The sequence below is a fragment of the Takifugu rubripes genome, chromosome 1 (genome assembly GCF_901000725.2).
Source record: "Takifugu rubripes chromosome 1, fTakRub1.2, whole genome shotgun sequence".
Classification (NCBI taxonomy): Eukaryota; Metazoa; Chordata; class Actinopteri; order Tetraodontiformes; family Tetraodontidae; genus Takifugu; species Takifugu rubripes.
The window spans coordinates 9,851,077-9,863,418 of NC_042285.1; the positions used below are offsets into that span (position 1 = coordinate 9,851,077).

Below are 12,342 nucleotides of genomic sequence, written 5' to 3' on the forward strand. Positions count from 1 at the left end.
TCATGTCACATCATTTAATGAAGGTTTTGGATCCTCTACGTATGTTTAACAGTCACAGCTAAATCAAATCACTACAAAAATGGTGTCAATCGTGTCAAATCCACCAATAAATAAATGCGAATATTTTTGAAAGCACTGTCCTCATATAATATTTTAACAAACAAGGTTGGCTCATGTTTGTTCTGCTTTTTAATAGTGTCAATAGTGACTTCTTTGGTGAAACAAGATGTAAATGTCTGATTTTGGGTTCCTCTTCTTAATAGTTTACTTTGTAGAGCCCAACAATGGTCTCTCCTGTCACGATGTTTCATTTTAAAAGGCTGTTAAAGGCTGAATATCGCAGAAACATAAACCCATTATTTGCAGTAAGTGTATTATTGTGGGTATTGTGGGTCAGTCTGAAGAAACGTGGACTTGGAGCTATAGAGACACAGTTAAAGAATATTTGCTGATGCTGCTGGAGCTGCTGCAGAACACAAAACAATCAGAAATGACATTTGATCAGCCAGTATGCTGCCATATCAGAACACATAACACAAACATCCTGGCAGTATTGTTGTGTGCAATGATGTAGCAAAGACTGAAATGCTGGTCAGAGGAGCGTTCATGTGGTCACAGAGGAATGTGAGTTCTTTAAATAGTCCATATTAACTAAAATGTGGACAGCAAACAAAAATGAGATTAGAGAAATCTTGGTATTGACCCCCATCTTATCTTATCCAGAGACACATGATGCACTTTAACTTCACCAACTACTCCACTTTACACAAGTCTGTCATTTTATTTAGCAGATGACACGGTGAATCAAAGCAAAACCAATTTGCAAATGTGGTTTATTGGCTTTGACAGAAGCGCAGCAATGTGGATACATAGTGGAAGCTCCAGGTGGAGGTGAGACAGAAGCGGCGCGCGGCGAGACAGGCACACGTGGTAATCCATGCAATCATTTTAGGGTCAATTTGGGGGGGGGTGGGAGGTTAAGAACATGAAACAAAATACGTTTGCAGAGTCAGGGGAGGGAGCGCTGCCGTGTGACGCAAAAGGTCTGTGGAAGCCGAGAAACGCTGCTGCGCATGCGCGGAGGCGCAGGGAGCTCTCAGACAGAGCAGCCGTGGAGAGACAGCGCTGTTCCAGGGAAAACTAGCAAAGACAAAGGACAGGCTATTCTCCGGGACAGCAGGAGAGCCCACACACAGTTTTTCAGACCGGAATTTTACATCCCGGCTGCGGCGAAGCCTGTGTGTAAGTTCGCTTTGTCCCGAATAAAGTTATATGGCGAGAAGGAAGCGCCGTGTTTGTGTTGGACCCAGGAGTCACGTAGAGCAGCACGGAGATTAATGGCAAATATCTCCAACGATCAGGCTTCCGTTAACATCTAAACGCCTGTGATTTCAGAGTGAACCCGCAGATATTCGTCCTCAATGGACTTCCTGAAACAGGCGTCTAGCGCTGCTACGGGGGCTGTTGAAATATTTTGCTAGCTTGCTTACTTAAAGAGCAGCCTGCTTCCTCTATCCTGCTGCTGGAAGTGTTTACCTTCATCTCATTTTGGGGGTCTGTTGAACAAGAGGAGGATGTAGCACTTTCTCGTGTGCTCTAAGCTGGCTAAGTGCATCAACAACAGGATCTGGATGGTTTCGTTTGTCCTGGGAATTAGTGAATCCCTTTCTGGCTTGCTTTAATGAGCGTGTTGTACCTTTCTGCTTTGTTTTAGGGTTTGTTTGTTTGTTTGTTTCTCAGGTTGTGCCAGATCTGCTCCAGAGGATGCGATAGCATGAGGCTTAGTGATGGGAAAACATGCATAGCTGGATGGGAAGAGCTGACAGCATCCTCTCAGAAGATGGAGGAAGTGGAAATGCACCAGTGCTGTGATTGACTACACCTCTCTCGGTCTTTTTTTGGGGATCATCTGTTTTTTGTTTTTTTTTGGGGCTCAAGTCCCTGGTTTCAACCCCCTCCATCCTGCTACCTTTCATCACAACTGTCTCCCAGAGCAAGCAGGTGCTAAACCACCGTGGGTCTCATTTACCTCGCACCCCTCTCCTCTCCCTCAGCCTTAGACAAAGCCACGCAAGCTCCTCTCTTCCAGGTGGCTGAGAGGTTGCTATGGAGATGGTTGTCATGATGCTGATGTAGCGTCCTGAATTTCGTCGTGGAGGAAGTGGCAGCCGTGAGGGTGGGATGGGAAGTGCACCATATCCAGCTGGTGAGTGGAAGGGCAAAGGTCGAGGTGGATTACAGGAACTGGGCTGCATGCGATGGAAGGTTAGCAAGCAGAAAGCAGCAGGAGGAGTGGAGGTGATGGTGGGAACAGAGGAAAGAAGGTCCAGGGATCTCACGGACGCTCAGCAGCAGCAGCAGGATCTTTCCTCCTCCTCCTCCTCTCTCACTCCTCCCCTGCCTCCTCAAGCTGCTCTGACAACTCCAGCCATTTACCACGAGAAGCAGCGGAGGGAGCTGTGCGCACTCCATGCTCTCAACAACGTTTTCCAGGACGGGACGGCCTTCAGCAGGGACACACTGCAGGAAATATGCCAGAGGTGAGAAAGACATCCACCCGTCTACATTGAGAGGTGATCCTATGTGAATTCTGGCAGGTAATCTGTTCTTTTCCATTTTGCAGACTTTCTCCAAGCACTCTGGTGACACCTCACAAGAAGAGCATGCTGGGAAATGGGAACTATGACGTAAACGTCATCATGGCAGCCCTGCAGACTCGGGGATTTGAGGCTGTTTGGTGGGATAAAAGAAGGTACAGCCTAAAAAGCTGTCTTTTGAAATAATTTAGCATATAATTATTCTGTCAGGTGCTGAAGTGTTTGTTTGTCGGTGCCACTGTTGATACTCATATGATATATATATTTTAATATTCCAAGACTGTAAATGCATCCAGGCCGGTCACATAGCGAATATAGGATCAATATCTATAAAAGCAGTCATCTGACCTCAGCAATCTAATCAACAGGTCTGGCTTTACTTACTGCTTTATCAGCGTTGTAGTTTCCCTCATGAAAATGTTTTGACAACAGTGCTTTTTTCTTTTATCATTTGAACAGTTGTATCTAAAAGATCTTCATGCGTCTGAGCTGAAAACAAATCAAAACTAAGTTATCTACATTAATCTTGACCAATGCTATCATCTGTATGTGCACTATGTGTGTATTCCGCATTAGAAATGCACCATAAATCACCACCATTCCTAAGTTCCTGTGATTTGTTCTTCCAGGGATGTTGGCAGCATCGAGCTTTCCAACGTTACAGGCTTCATTCTGAACGTGCCATCCAACATGCGCTGGGGGCCTTTCCGTTTGCCTCTCAAACGTCAACACTGGATAGGAGTCAGAGAGGTGGGGGGGATCTATTACAACCTGGACTCAAAGCTGCGCGGCCCGCAACCCATCGGCAACTCGGATGAGCTCAGGTGAGGGTGACGGGACTTCAGTGCCCACGCGTTTGGAATTAACCCACTGGAAGTTTGGACCAGTGTGTTTATGGATTCTGTTGTTGGATTGTGGAAGTAAAGCGGTTACGTTTTAGATCTTGAGATAGCGTTTTGCAGTGTAACTGATTGATTTGCTATGCAGGGGGTTGCAACTCCTTGGGGCCACACAAAGCTGTAGAGGTATCTGCTTTTTCAGTGTTTGATGAAAGGAGTGAAAAACTGCAGCTGATAAGAGCACTGTGATCTCAGTGCAAATTCTAATTTTGGGCCTAAATGCGTAATATTCAGTTAGGTACTAGCCACATTTAACAGTTAAAAAAACCCTTAATTGTATTTTGATCTTTCTCTATGACGCAGGTGATTCACAAGCAGCATAGCAGAGGGGAGAAGATTGGCTCTGTAAATAGTGATATCGATTGATTTTTTTTTTTTTGATCGCAACCTATTGAATTGACTATAAAAAAAAATCCCTGTTGTTCCCCTGGAGACTTTACATGTCAGTTTAGACTAAGATATAACTTGAGTGGTTTCGACTCACAAAACTCAAAAGTGCATTTTAAGATTGTAAACATGTTTACCTCATATGGCTTTTAATGTGTATTTGCATATGTGGTAAAGAGCAATATAATTAATAATACAAGTGTGACCACTAAAATCAGCTGGGCTCAAAACAAATGTATTTATTTATTTATTCTCAACAAATGTAGCATCTATTCAGTCAAAAGGGTCTCTAGGCACTTTGCAGAATCCCAGGGCCTGACCCCCAACAAGCAGCAGTGGCAAGGAAAAACTCCCCTTTAACAGGAAGAAACCTTGAGCAGGACCAGGCTCATGTAGAGAGGGATCATTTATAGTGTGTGAAGGTCTTTAGCGTGCTAGTTAGCTGGCTTGTGGTCAGAGCAAAGAAAAAGGACTTTTGTTTAGCCATAAAAAGTTCCTTTAGTTTTGAATCAGAAAGAATCGTTTTCATTGGTAGCAGCAGATGAAACAACATCAAATCTCACAATCGCGTCATATACTGACTATCCGTTATGTTTCTTAATTTTTATGCCTACCTAGGAAGTTCCTCCGCCAGCAGCTGCGAGGGAAGAACTGTGAACTCTTACTGGTGGTGTCAGAGGAAGTGGAGGCGCAACAATCATGGCGGACTGATGGCTAATCACAGAATGAGCGTTTACTCAGACTGTCAGACGGACGTGCACTCGCAGACAACTTTTTCTTTTTTCCCCTTTTGGGTTGTTTACACAGCCACTGCTGGAGCTGGATGTTGAGACGATGCAAAGCAATGAAGGAGAATCCCAGGTTTACCCACAAGACAGTTAAGACTGACAGTTTCATTTCTGCTTTTATATATACATATATAAATATATATATATATACATGGAATATTTTTCAGTGTCAGTTCCAATGTGGGTAATTGTTCCTCATTTTTACTATAACATTTCCAAAGGTGGTTCAGGCTTCAGGAGAACGGCTGTGTTACTCTCGCACCCTCTCTGACACATTTTACGTGTTCACACTAACATGTTTACATCTTCCATCCCTCACTTTCACCAAAGCGTGCCCTTACCTGTGCCTCATTCTAACTGCTTTCATGCCTCCACCCTTTCTTTCTCATAATGCATGGGAGAATCTTGAATCTGTCTCATTGCCAAATGTGTATTATCACCACTTCCCAAATATTTCTCCCCGTCTGAACCTCCAACTGTTACAGGACCTGTAGTTTCATGTGCAACAGAGCAATGCAACTCCCGGGATGAGCACTCCCTCTGGTGGATGTTTGCCTCGGTTTTCCTGCAGCAACAGCGCCACTCACTGTTTACTCCTGTCCTTTACACCGTAAAATGACATTTTATCATATTTCGCTAACAAAGCTGATGCAAAAAAAGAAAAGCCAAATTAGTAATTTTTAGTTGGCAATGCTTTATCTCCTACTGTGGGTCGATAGGTGAAAACCTTAAGTGATCATCGGATCAGTTTTATTTGGGGTGATTCTGAAACACTTAAAGCCAGCATCTTTTCAAAGCTCTTGAAGCCTACAGTGTATTTACTCATATCAATTCCAACCATATGACACAATATGGTCAGATATTTCAGAGGATTCTTTAAATGTGTTTTGTGCTGGTTCAAGGGTCACCAGCAGCAGCAGCAACCCCCTGTAGCACAGCAGCTGATGCTGGGCTCCGCATCCTTCTGGTCCGGAAGACGCCAGCTCTGAGAGGATTTTGAAAATGCTCCCATCAGCTGAATTATTTCATTATGTAAAAACCCTTTTGTTGCTAGTCTGAGGAGGTCTTTATTGCTTGTGTATTTGTGTGACGGAGCCCAGTTTGCCTGAGAAGAGACTATAAAAGAAACCTAGCCGGACGTGTCTTATGACAGATTGTTGTGAATTGAGCCTTAAGAGAGGTTTCAAACTTATCACTCTAAATATTTTTTCTGTTAATAACAATATTGGCCTTAACTTCTTTGAGAGAATATTTGTTTTCTGAAAGATTAACAGGCTGTGGTTGACAAAGACATCTATTGTAAATCATAGAGGTGAAGCTTGGCTGATGATGTTGCAGCCAGGGACTTTACGTTATTTACAGTTCAATCAGAACTGTGGTTTGGTGAACACTAGATCACCCTTTTCTTTTTGGGGTTTGTTTGTTTTGTCTTTCTCAGATGGTGCTTTTATGACGTATCAATGCGAGCAGGCACCATTCTAGCTGACAATTTGGGAGCTCACCACGTCTCACAGTCTGATTATTTTTGCCATGACAATCATCGGCCCCTAATTTACTGTATTATTTTCTGTATTTTATTTTTAATTTTTTGCATATAAATAAAATACTTAATGTGCACAATAAGGTGTGTTTATTTCAAGTGGTTAACTATAGACCGTGTGTCCTATAAAATCCCTCTCTTTGACTTCCACTCTTGTCATTACCTCAAATACTGTTACTAAGTTATATTTAGGATCTAATTTCTTTTTCAGTATTTTAGAAATGGACATTGGTACCAACGTTTCTAAATAAATCTTCTGCAAATGCAATTAATCCAGCTCAGACACTGAAAACGTCATGGTTGTGTTTGTGAACCATATTCCAAGCCAGGCAGCATTAGGAGAGATACCCATGAGAGCAGGTCATTCTGTTTTTGAAATTCATTCTTAAATATGTCAATGTACTTTCAAAGACTGAGAGGGAACTAGGTTGTATTTGAATTTGATTGATGATAGCTGAAGAAAGGAACAAATCCCGTTTGAAGTTATAACCTTAGCAGACCTTCAGCACCAGGAAACGGGCAAAGGCCGGTAAACTGGCCGATTACACACCAAAACCCACACTTGTACGTCAGAACTTTCTCCTTCCTTTTAAAAGTTTGTTTATCCCGATTTTCTGGTTGTTTGTGAGCATTTGTTCTGTTTTTGTTGTTTGCGTTTTGGTGCAATGCAAAAATAAAGTCTAGCAATATTTTTACTTTTTCCAAGCAAGTAAGAGTTGTTGTTTTTTTCCCCAGGATAATTGACATTGAAGTTAGTAAAAATGGACGTAATGATACTTTATTCGGTTGAAAACATAAAACTGTTTGGTTTTTCCTGAGCCTGAATGATTTCGCAGCCTTTGTATCCATCCACAGAGTAACGGGAGTGATGAGGCAGTTGGTGGCGCGCACGGACTATTTCAGGGAAGGCGTGCACGGGGGTGCGCGCGGCGCGGCGTGCAGATGTGTCGCAGATTTTGTAAAGTCACAGTGGACACGAGGAAAGACACGAGGAAGTGTCCCCGGGTTCATGGCTGCCTAAACGGCCGGGGAAATAGTGCGGCCGACGGCGGCGAAGCACCGCTGAAGTAAACCGACAACGCTCGCTCGGGTTGGAAGGGGAGAGGACGGTCGGACCCCGGAGGGACGGACGGACGGACGGACGTGCGGAGATGGAGCTGTCAGCGATCGGGGAGCAAGTGTTCGCCGTGGAATCCATCGTCAAGAAAAGAGTTCGAAAGGTAGCGGTTGTGGATCCTTCTCGGTGGTGTGAGACGAGCCGCGTCATTTGGCAGCGAAGGGCTGCTGCTGCCTGCGCCGCTCATGTAATCAGGAGATTCAATCCGATTTGCGACGCTAATCTGGTTATCTGACTGAGGAGAATGCGTCCACAGTTTAACACGTCAGGTGTCAGGTCGGAAGAGGACGCGCAGCGGCGTGGAAGACCTTCATTTTAGGCCCGTCTCTTAATTACATGCGGGCGCAAATTATGTGCCAGATTAGTTGCGCAGCGTCTAAAATGATGTTGCTCCAACACGGGGAGGAGGGACCCTGGGAACCCGTTCCCGAGGTCCCCACCACCAACCAGCCTCCCCCCCCCCCCCCCGCTGGACGAGAGTCTCCCGAAATCTAAGCAAATGTCCCTAATTCTACAGTTTTGTCAGAGAATACCATCGATCTTTAATTAGCCCATCTGTGGATGAAGTTATCTGCAGTTTTGTTAATCAATCGCGTAATAGTTTAAAGAGCCAACAACTACCCTGTCAACAAAAATAAAGTTTAACAGCAGAGACTTTTATTTTTTTATTCGGCAGATTATTTATTATTTTGTTCAGGAGATCTGCTGCGGTGTTATTCTCTTCATCATCATGATTTCACATTTACATACAGCATCTTGTTCTCGCTTCAAAGGTTATTCATATAGATTTATTTGATACTAGATAATAAACTTTGTATTCAGTAAGATATAAAGTGAAACAACAGCCATGTAATCAAAGACTAGTTAGAATTCCAGTTGGACCCCTCCACAAGTGAATTTATCACTAAGGGCACCTCTGAGATGTCATTTTAAAGAGCGCTAGCTCTCCTTTTGTTGCTGTATCGTCTGTAATATACGTGGGAATGTCGATGACCCTCACCGCAGGGTGACCAACCTGGCTGGTATATGGCAAACATGTCGATATTGGTGGACCTAGCGCTTCATATAGAACAAACAGTATATTTACGTGTATCCAGGGGAAGGTAAACAACATCTTCTGTAGTGGTGAGTGACTGTTATTATTTAACAGGATGGGTCAGGTGTATAGAAAGATCAAGAGGTGACTCCTGAAACAACTTTAATACGTGTAAATGGGTGCACATTTAATAGAAAGTTGTTGTAGTTTAATGCGTTGTGCTGGCTAATGTGATATTAATGAAATGCACTCCTGACCTCACAGGGAAACGTGGAGTATCTGCTCAAGTGGAAAGGATGGCCTCCCAAGTAAGTAGCTGAGCTCGGCCAGAACAGTGGATCTTATTCATATGCTCCCAGTTACTACGTGTGTCTGCGCACACCAGGAACAGCTTGTTCAGATGGATCTTTGGCAAAATAACAAATGCAGGAGACGTCCACTTATTATTCCGTTGCAGGTACAGCACTTGGGAGCCGGAGGAGCATATTCTGGACCAGCGCTTGGTGCAGGCGTACGAAGAGAAGTGAGTCCTATTTATTTTCATCGTTGATGAAAAGCCTTTTCCGGTCGATCCCAGAGGGTCTCTCTCACAGCGGAGCAGACGAACCTCCATCTTTCACTGTGTTAATCACTCAGAGGTTGGAGACAAGATGAATACGGCCCACAACCCAGCCTGTGCCAGGTTTTCAGGCCCTTTAGAAAATGACAGGCGCTCTCTGTTCAATATAATCAAAGTTATCGGAGGCTGACCCCCGAGCAGCAAAAGTGAGGTGAACAGGGTAAACAAAGACTTGCTAACCTTGAGCAGGTCCAGCTGATGGCCAGATGATTGGAGGAGGAGAAGGGGAGACAGAGCAGGGGGGATGAACAGACCTACATATGTGTCCCCCAAAAGGCTTCCCCAGAACTCACTTTTATTCCTGATGCCTCATTTCAAAGAAAAAGTGGCCTTGCAGGGGCCACCTTAGACCTGTGGGATAGTTCCCAAGAGTCTGTTTAGCTGTTTCTAACAATGTGCTTGGGTTTCAGAGAACAGAGAGACAGAGCTCTGGGTCACAGGAGGAAAGGTTCCAAAACCAAAAGACTGCTGCAGGTAATGTTCAGCCATCAAAGAAGGTGTGCTTATCGTATTCTGCATAAATCGGTCTTTCATGATACAGTTACCTAATTTAGTCCGGTTTGTCCTCTCATTAGTGATATAAGAATGTTCTCTGTTTGATCTTTAATCAGAACACTGTCTACACCATGGATCTCCGCAGTGCTCACAAGACTCCAGAGAAGCCTCCCCCTCGCCTGCACCTGTCCCTGACGCGCTCCGTGGTCTCTGAGGATGAGGAGCAGCTGTACGATGACTGCAGACAGGAGTCAGAGCCCGAGCCCGAGCCGGCCCACAGGAAAGTGCAGTTCAAGTGCCTTAACTCGCCGCCTCCAAGTCCAGCACGAGAGGACTGGGGAGGAGAGGACGAAGACAAGGACAATCTGGATTCTGAAGATGACGGAGAAGATGACCGGGAGTCTTTTAAGTCAGGTGGTGTCACATGAACAGTTTCACTTAAACAAGGAGCAACGCAAACGTGTTGAATTACTCCCCCTTTCCCCTCTTTGCCCCCCTGCCTCCCTCAGGACAGGAGAAGACCGATGACTGGTGCTCCACCATCAGATCAGACGAGGTCCTTGCAGCAGAGGTGTCTGATACTGAAATCTGGAAACCCGTGATTGGGCCAGGGGAGGTGACTGTAACAGACATCACCCTCAACTCCCTCACAGTGACATTCCGGGAGTCCGCAGTGGCCAAAGATTTCTTCAGAGAGTGGAGCCTGAAGGTCTGATAGTGAGCGTCTGGGTGTGAGGGTGGAGGTGGCGCAGCGTGGTCGCGGTGGTCGTCAGACCCGTCGCGCTGCCCTCCACCTCCCAAGCACTTGCAGCAGGGTCAGTCGTCCGTTTACATGCACAGAGGCAGCCAAATCCAGTAGATGCTACAGTGGAAACGGTCGGACAAAGACGCCGTTGATTGGAGGAACATTAGGCCGCCGTGACTTCTGCTCCTGATGAAGACTGTTGGAAGCGTTGACCTTTGACCCCGCTGGTACCCATAGGTAGCTCAGGCTTTTACAGGACTCGCGTGGTAGAAAAACAGATACATATATGTGTGTAAACATATGTATCAAAAGTTGCTGAGCGGTCCAAAGCCTACGCGGTGTCTTTAAAGCGGGCCAGCAGAATCCTATTTGCCTATGCCGTGATTTGACCGTAGCACAGGGGCCGAGTCCCAAGGGTTTAGATCTCTGTGCATGTAAACACAGCCTGCTCTCTTCCACCTTTGCAGAAAAGGTCTGTATGTTTTGTACATACTCCACAGTACAGGCAGGCGGGCAGACAGTAGGCCACAGCTGCATAGTTACACAAAGTACGTTACCTGTAACCTGCCAACACCAACAATTGGACTCGCTTGCATGCCTCTCTCCTCCGGTCCAGTTATATAGATGCAAGTACGCGGTGTAGTTTTCTGTGTCCACCTACAGTAGCTTTTACCTTCCACTACTCAACACATCTCGCACTTGATGACGGACTATTGTACCAAAAAAAAAAAGACTCTAACAACAGAATGTATTATGGAATTGCACTTTATTTGTTGCAGAGTCGTCAATTTTTAGCAAAATTCATTGGGACCTGTTTTAAAGTCTTCGGGATAGCAAATTTTCAGCCACTTACCCAAATAAAGTGCCTCCTGCCATATACAGTTTTTAAAAAATGGCAAACTTGATGGAAATTTACAAAATCAAGAGAGAAAACCACGTGCTTACATTAGCTACTTATTGAAATACAACGCATTGGTAAAATATAAACTTCAGTCGGTATTGAACCCTTTGTGTTTTCCTGGGACAAATCTGACCCCAGATGAGAGGATCGGATACATCATTTCTGGATCTGACGGGATCCAGAAGGTGTACTGTGGTAAACATTTAGCAAAACAATCAAATGGACATTAGACAGACTGTTAATTTAGTAGCTGATTCTTTCAATTTTTTATTTATTTTTTTGAAATTGTAGTGGATTTTAAGTATGTGTTGCTTTATAAAGAAGGGGGACGTGCACATGTTCAACTTTAAACAACAGTTTCCCAGCAGAGCTGTAATCAGACCCTTGAAATATACAGTTTAATTGCAATTTGGTGGCGTGGATGGTGACATTTTAATGGCCAAAACAAAGCATCAATTATGGCAACCAAAAGGCGCAAGTACCTAAGACAGACACCCCCCCCCCCCAAAAAAAAACCTGTACATATTTTGGAAATTTTGTATTTTTTAAATTTATTCTTCCATTTGAACTGGACAAGTCAATTAACTAATGGACTTGAATGGATCGGGTCCCTGTCCTGAACTCCTGAATGGGCGACACAGGAAATGATGTCATACGTGTCTTCTGAGGGTTAAAAGAATTTTTAATAGAGGAAGCGGATCTGAGCACCTGGTGTTTTCAAACCGTCTCTGTTTGACAGTGAAGCTGCAGGGAATGGAAAGTGCCTGATGATGCATTGTTTTGTTGTTCCCTTTGGAGGGCTAACACACACACACACACACACACACACACACTTGAAGCAGAATGAATTCACTGGGACGTATTTGGAATTGAAAATGATTTTTTTTTTTTATTCCTTATTTTTCTACATTAACCCGAATGCATATTTATTCTGTAAATAAATCTGTTGTGCAGAGGCCAGAATAGTTTTTTAATGTTTGTTACAGATGCCATATTTAAATGTACCGGCATGCTTGAACTAGCAGCCCCGACCGTTGGCTAATGTGGTTCCTCGTCCTGCTTCTGATCCGTTGAGTGACACTTTTGCACTTTATGGTCATGTAACTCTCCACATTAGTAGCCCCGTTCCAGTCTGTATCAAGTTTCCACAGTAATGCTAAAATAAACGTTCCTCATGCTCGTTGTCATTTGAATCCTTTTTAAGTGTTTAAATGTACG

The 12,342-nt window shown here is 44.3% G+C and overlaps 2 protein-coding genes across 3 annotated transcripts; both read left to right on the forward strand.

The window, feature by feature from the left end:
- The first annotated feature begins 949 nt into the window (after window positions 1-949).
- Window positions 950-6,291, forward strand: josd1 (Josephin domain containing 1). Of its 2 annotated transcripts, none has more exons than XM_029836772.1 (5): window positions 950-1,242; window positions 1,715-2,540; window positions 2,624-2,752; window positions 3,227-3,421; window positions 4,502-6,291. In XM_029836772.1, exons 2-5 carry the CDS (start codon window positions 2,182-2,184, stop codon window positions 4,599-4,601), a joined length of 783 nt encoding a protein of 260 aa, XP_029692632.1. In that variant the 5' UTR covers window positions 950-1,242; window positions 1,715-2,181; the 3' UTR covers window positions 4,602-6,291. The 2 variants fall into 2 exon arrangements, with proteins under 2 accessions (XP_029692632.1, XP_003961409.1); XM_003961360.3 differs by having other exon boundaries at window positions 1,741-2,540.
- Window positions 6,292-6,972: 681 nt separating this feature from the next.
- On the forward strand, window positions 6,973-12,317 carry cbx7b (chromobox homolog 7b). The gene is made up of 6 exons (XM_003961527.3): window positions 6,973-7,431; window positions 8,629-8,672; window positions 8,822-8,887; window positions 9,394-9,457; window positions 9,595-9,892; window positions 9,988-12,317. The coding sequence occupies exons 1-6, from the start codon at window positions 7,363-7,365 to the stop codon at window positions 10,191-10,193; spliced, it is 747 nt and encodes a 248-aa protein (XP_003961576.1). The 5' UTR covers window positions 6,973-7,362; the 3' UTR covers window positions 10,194-12,317.
- Window positions 12,318-12,342: the final 25 nt, after the last annotated feature.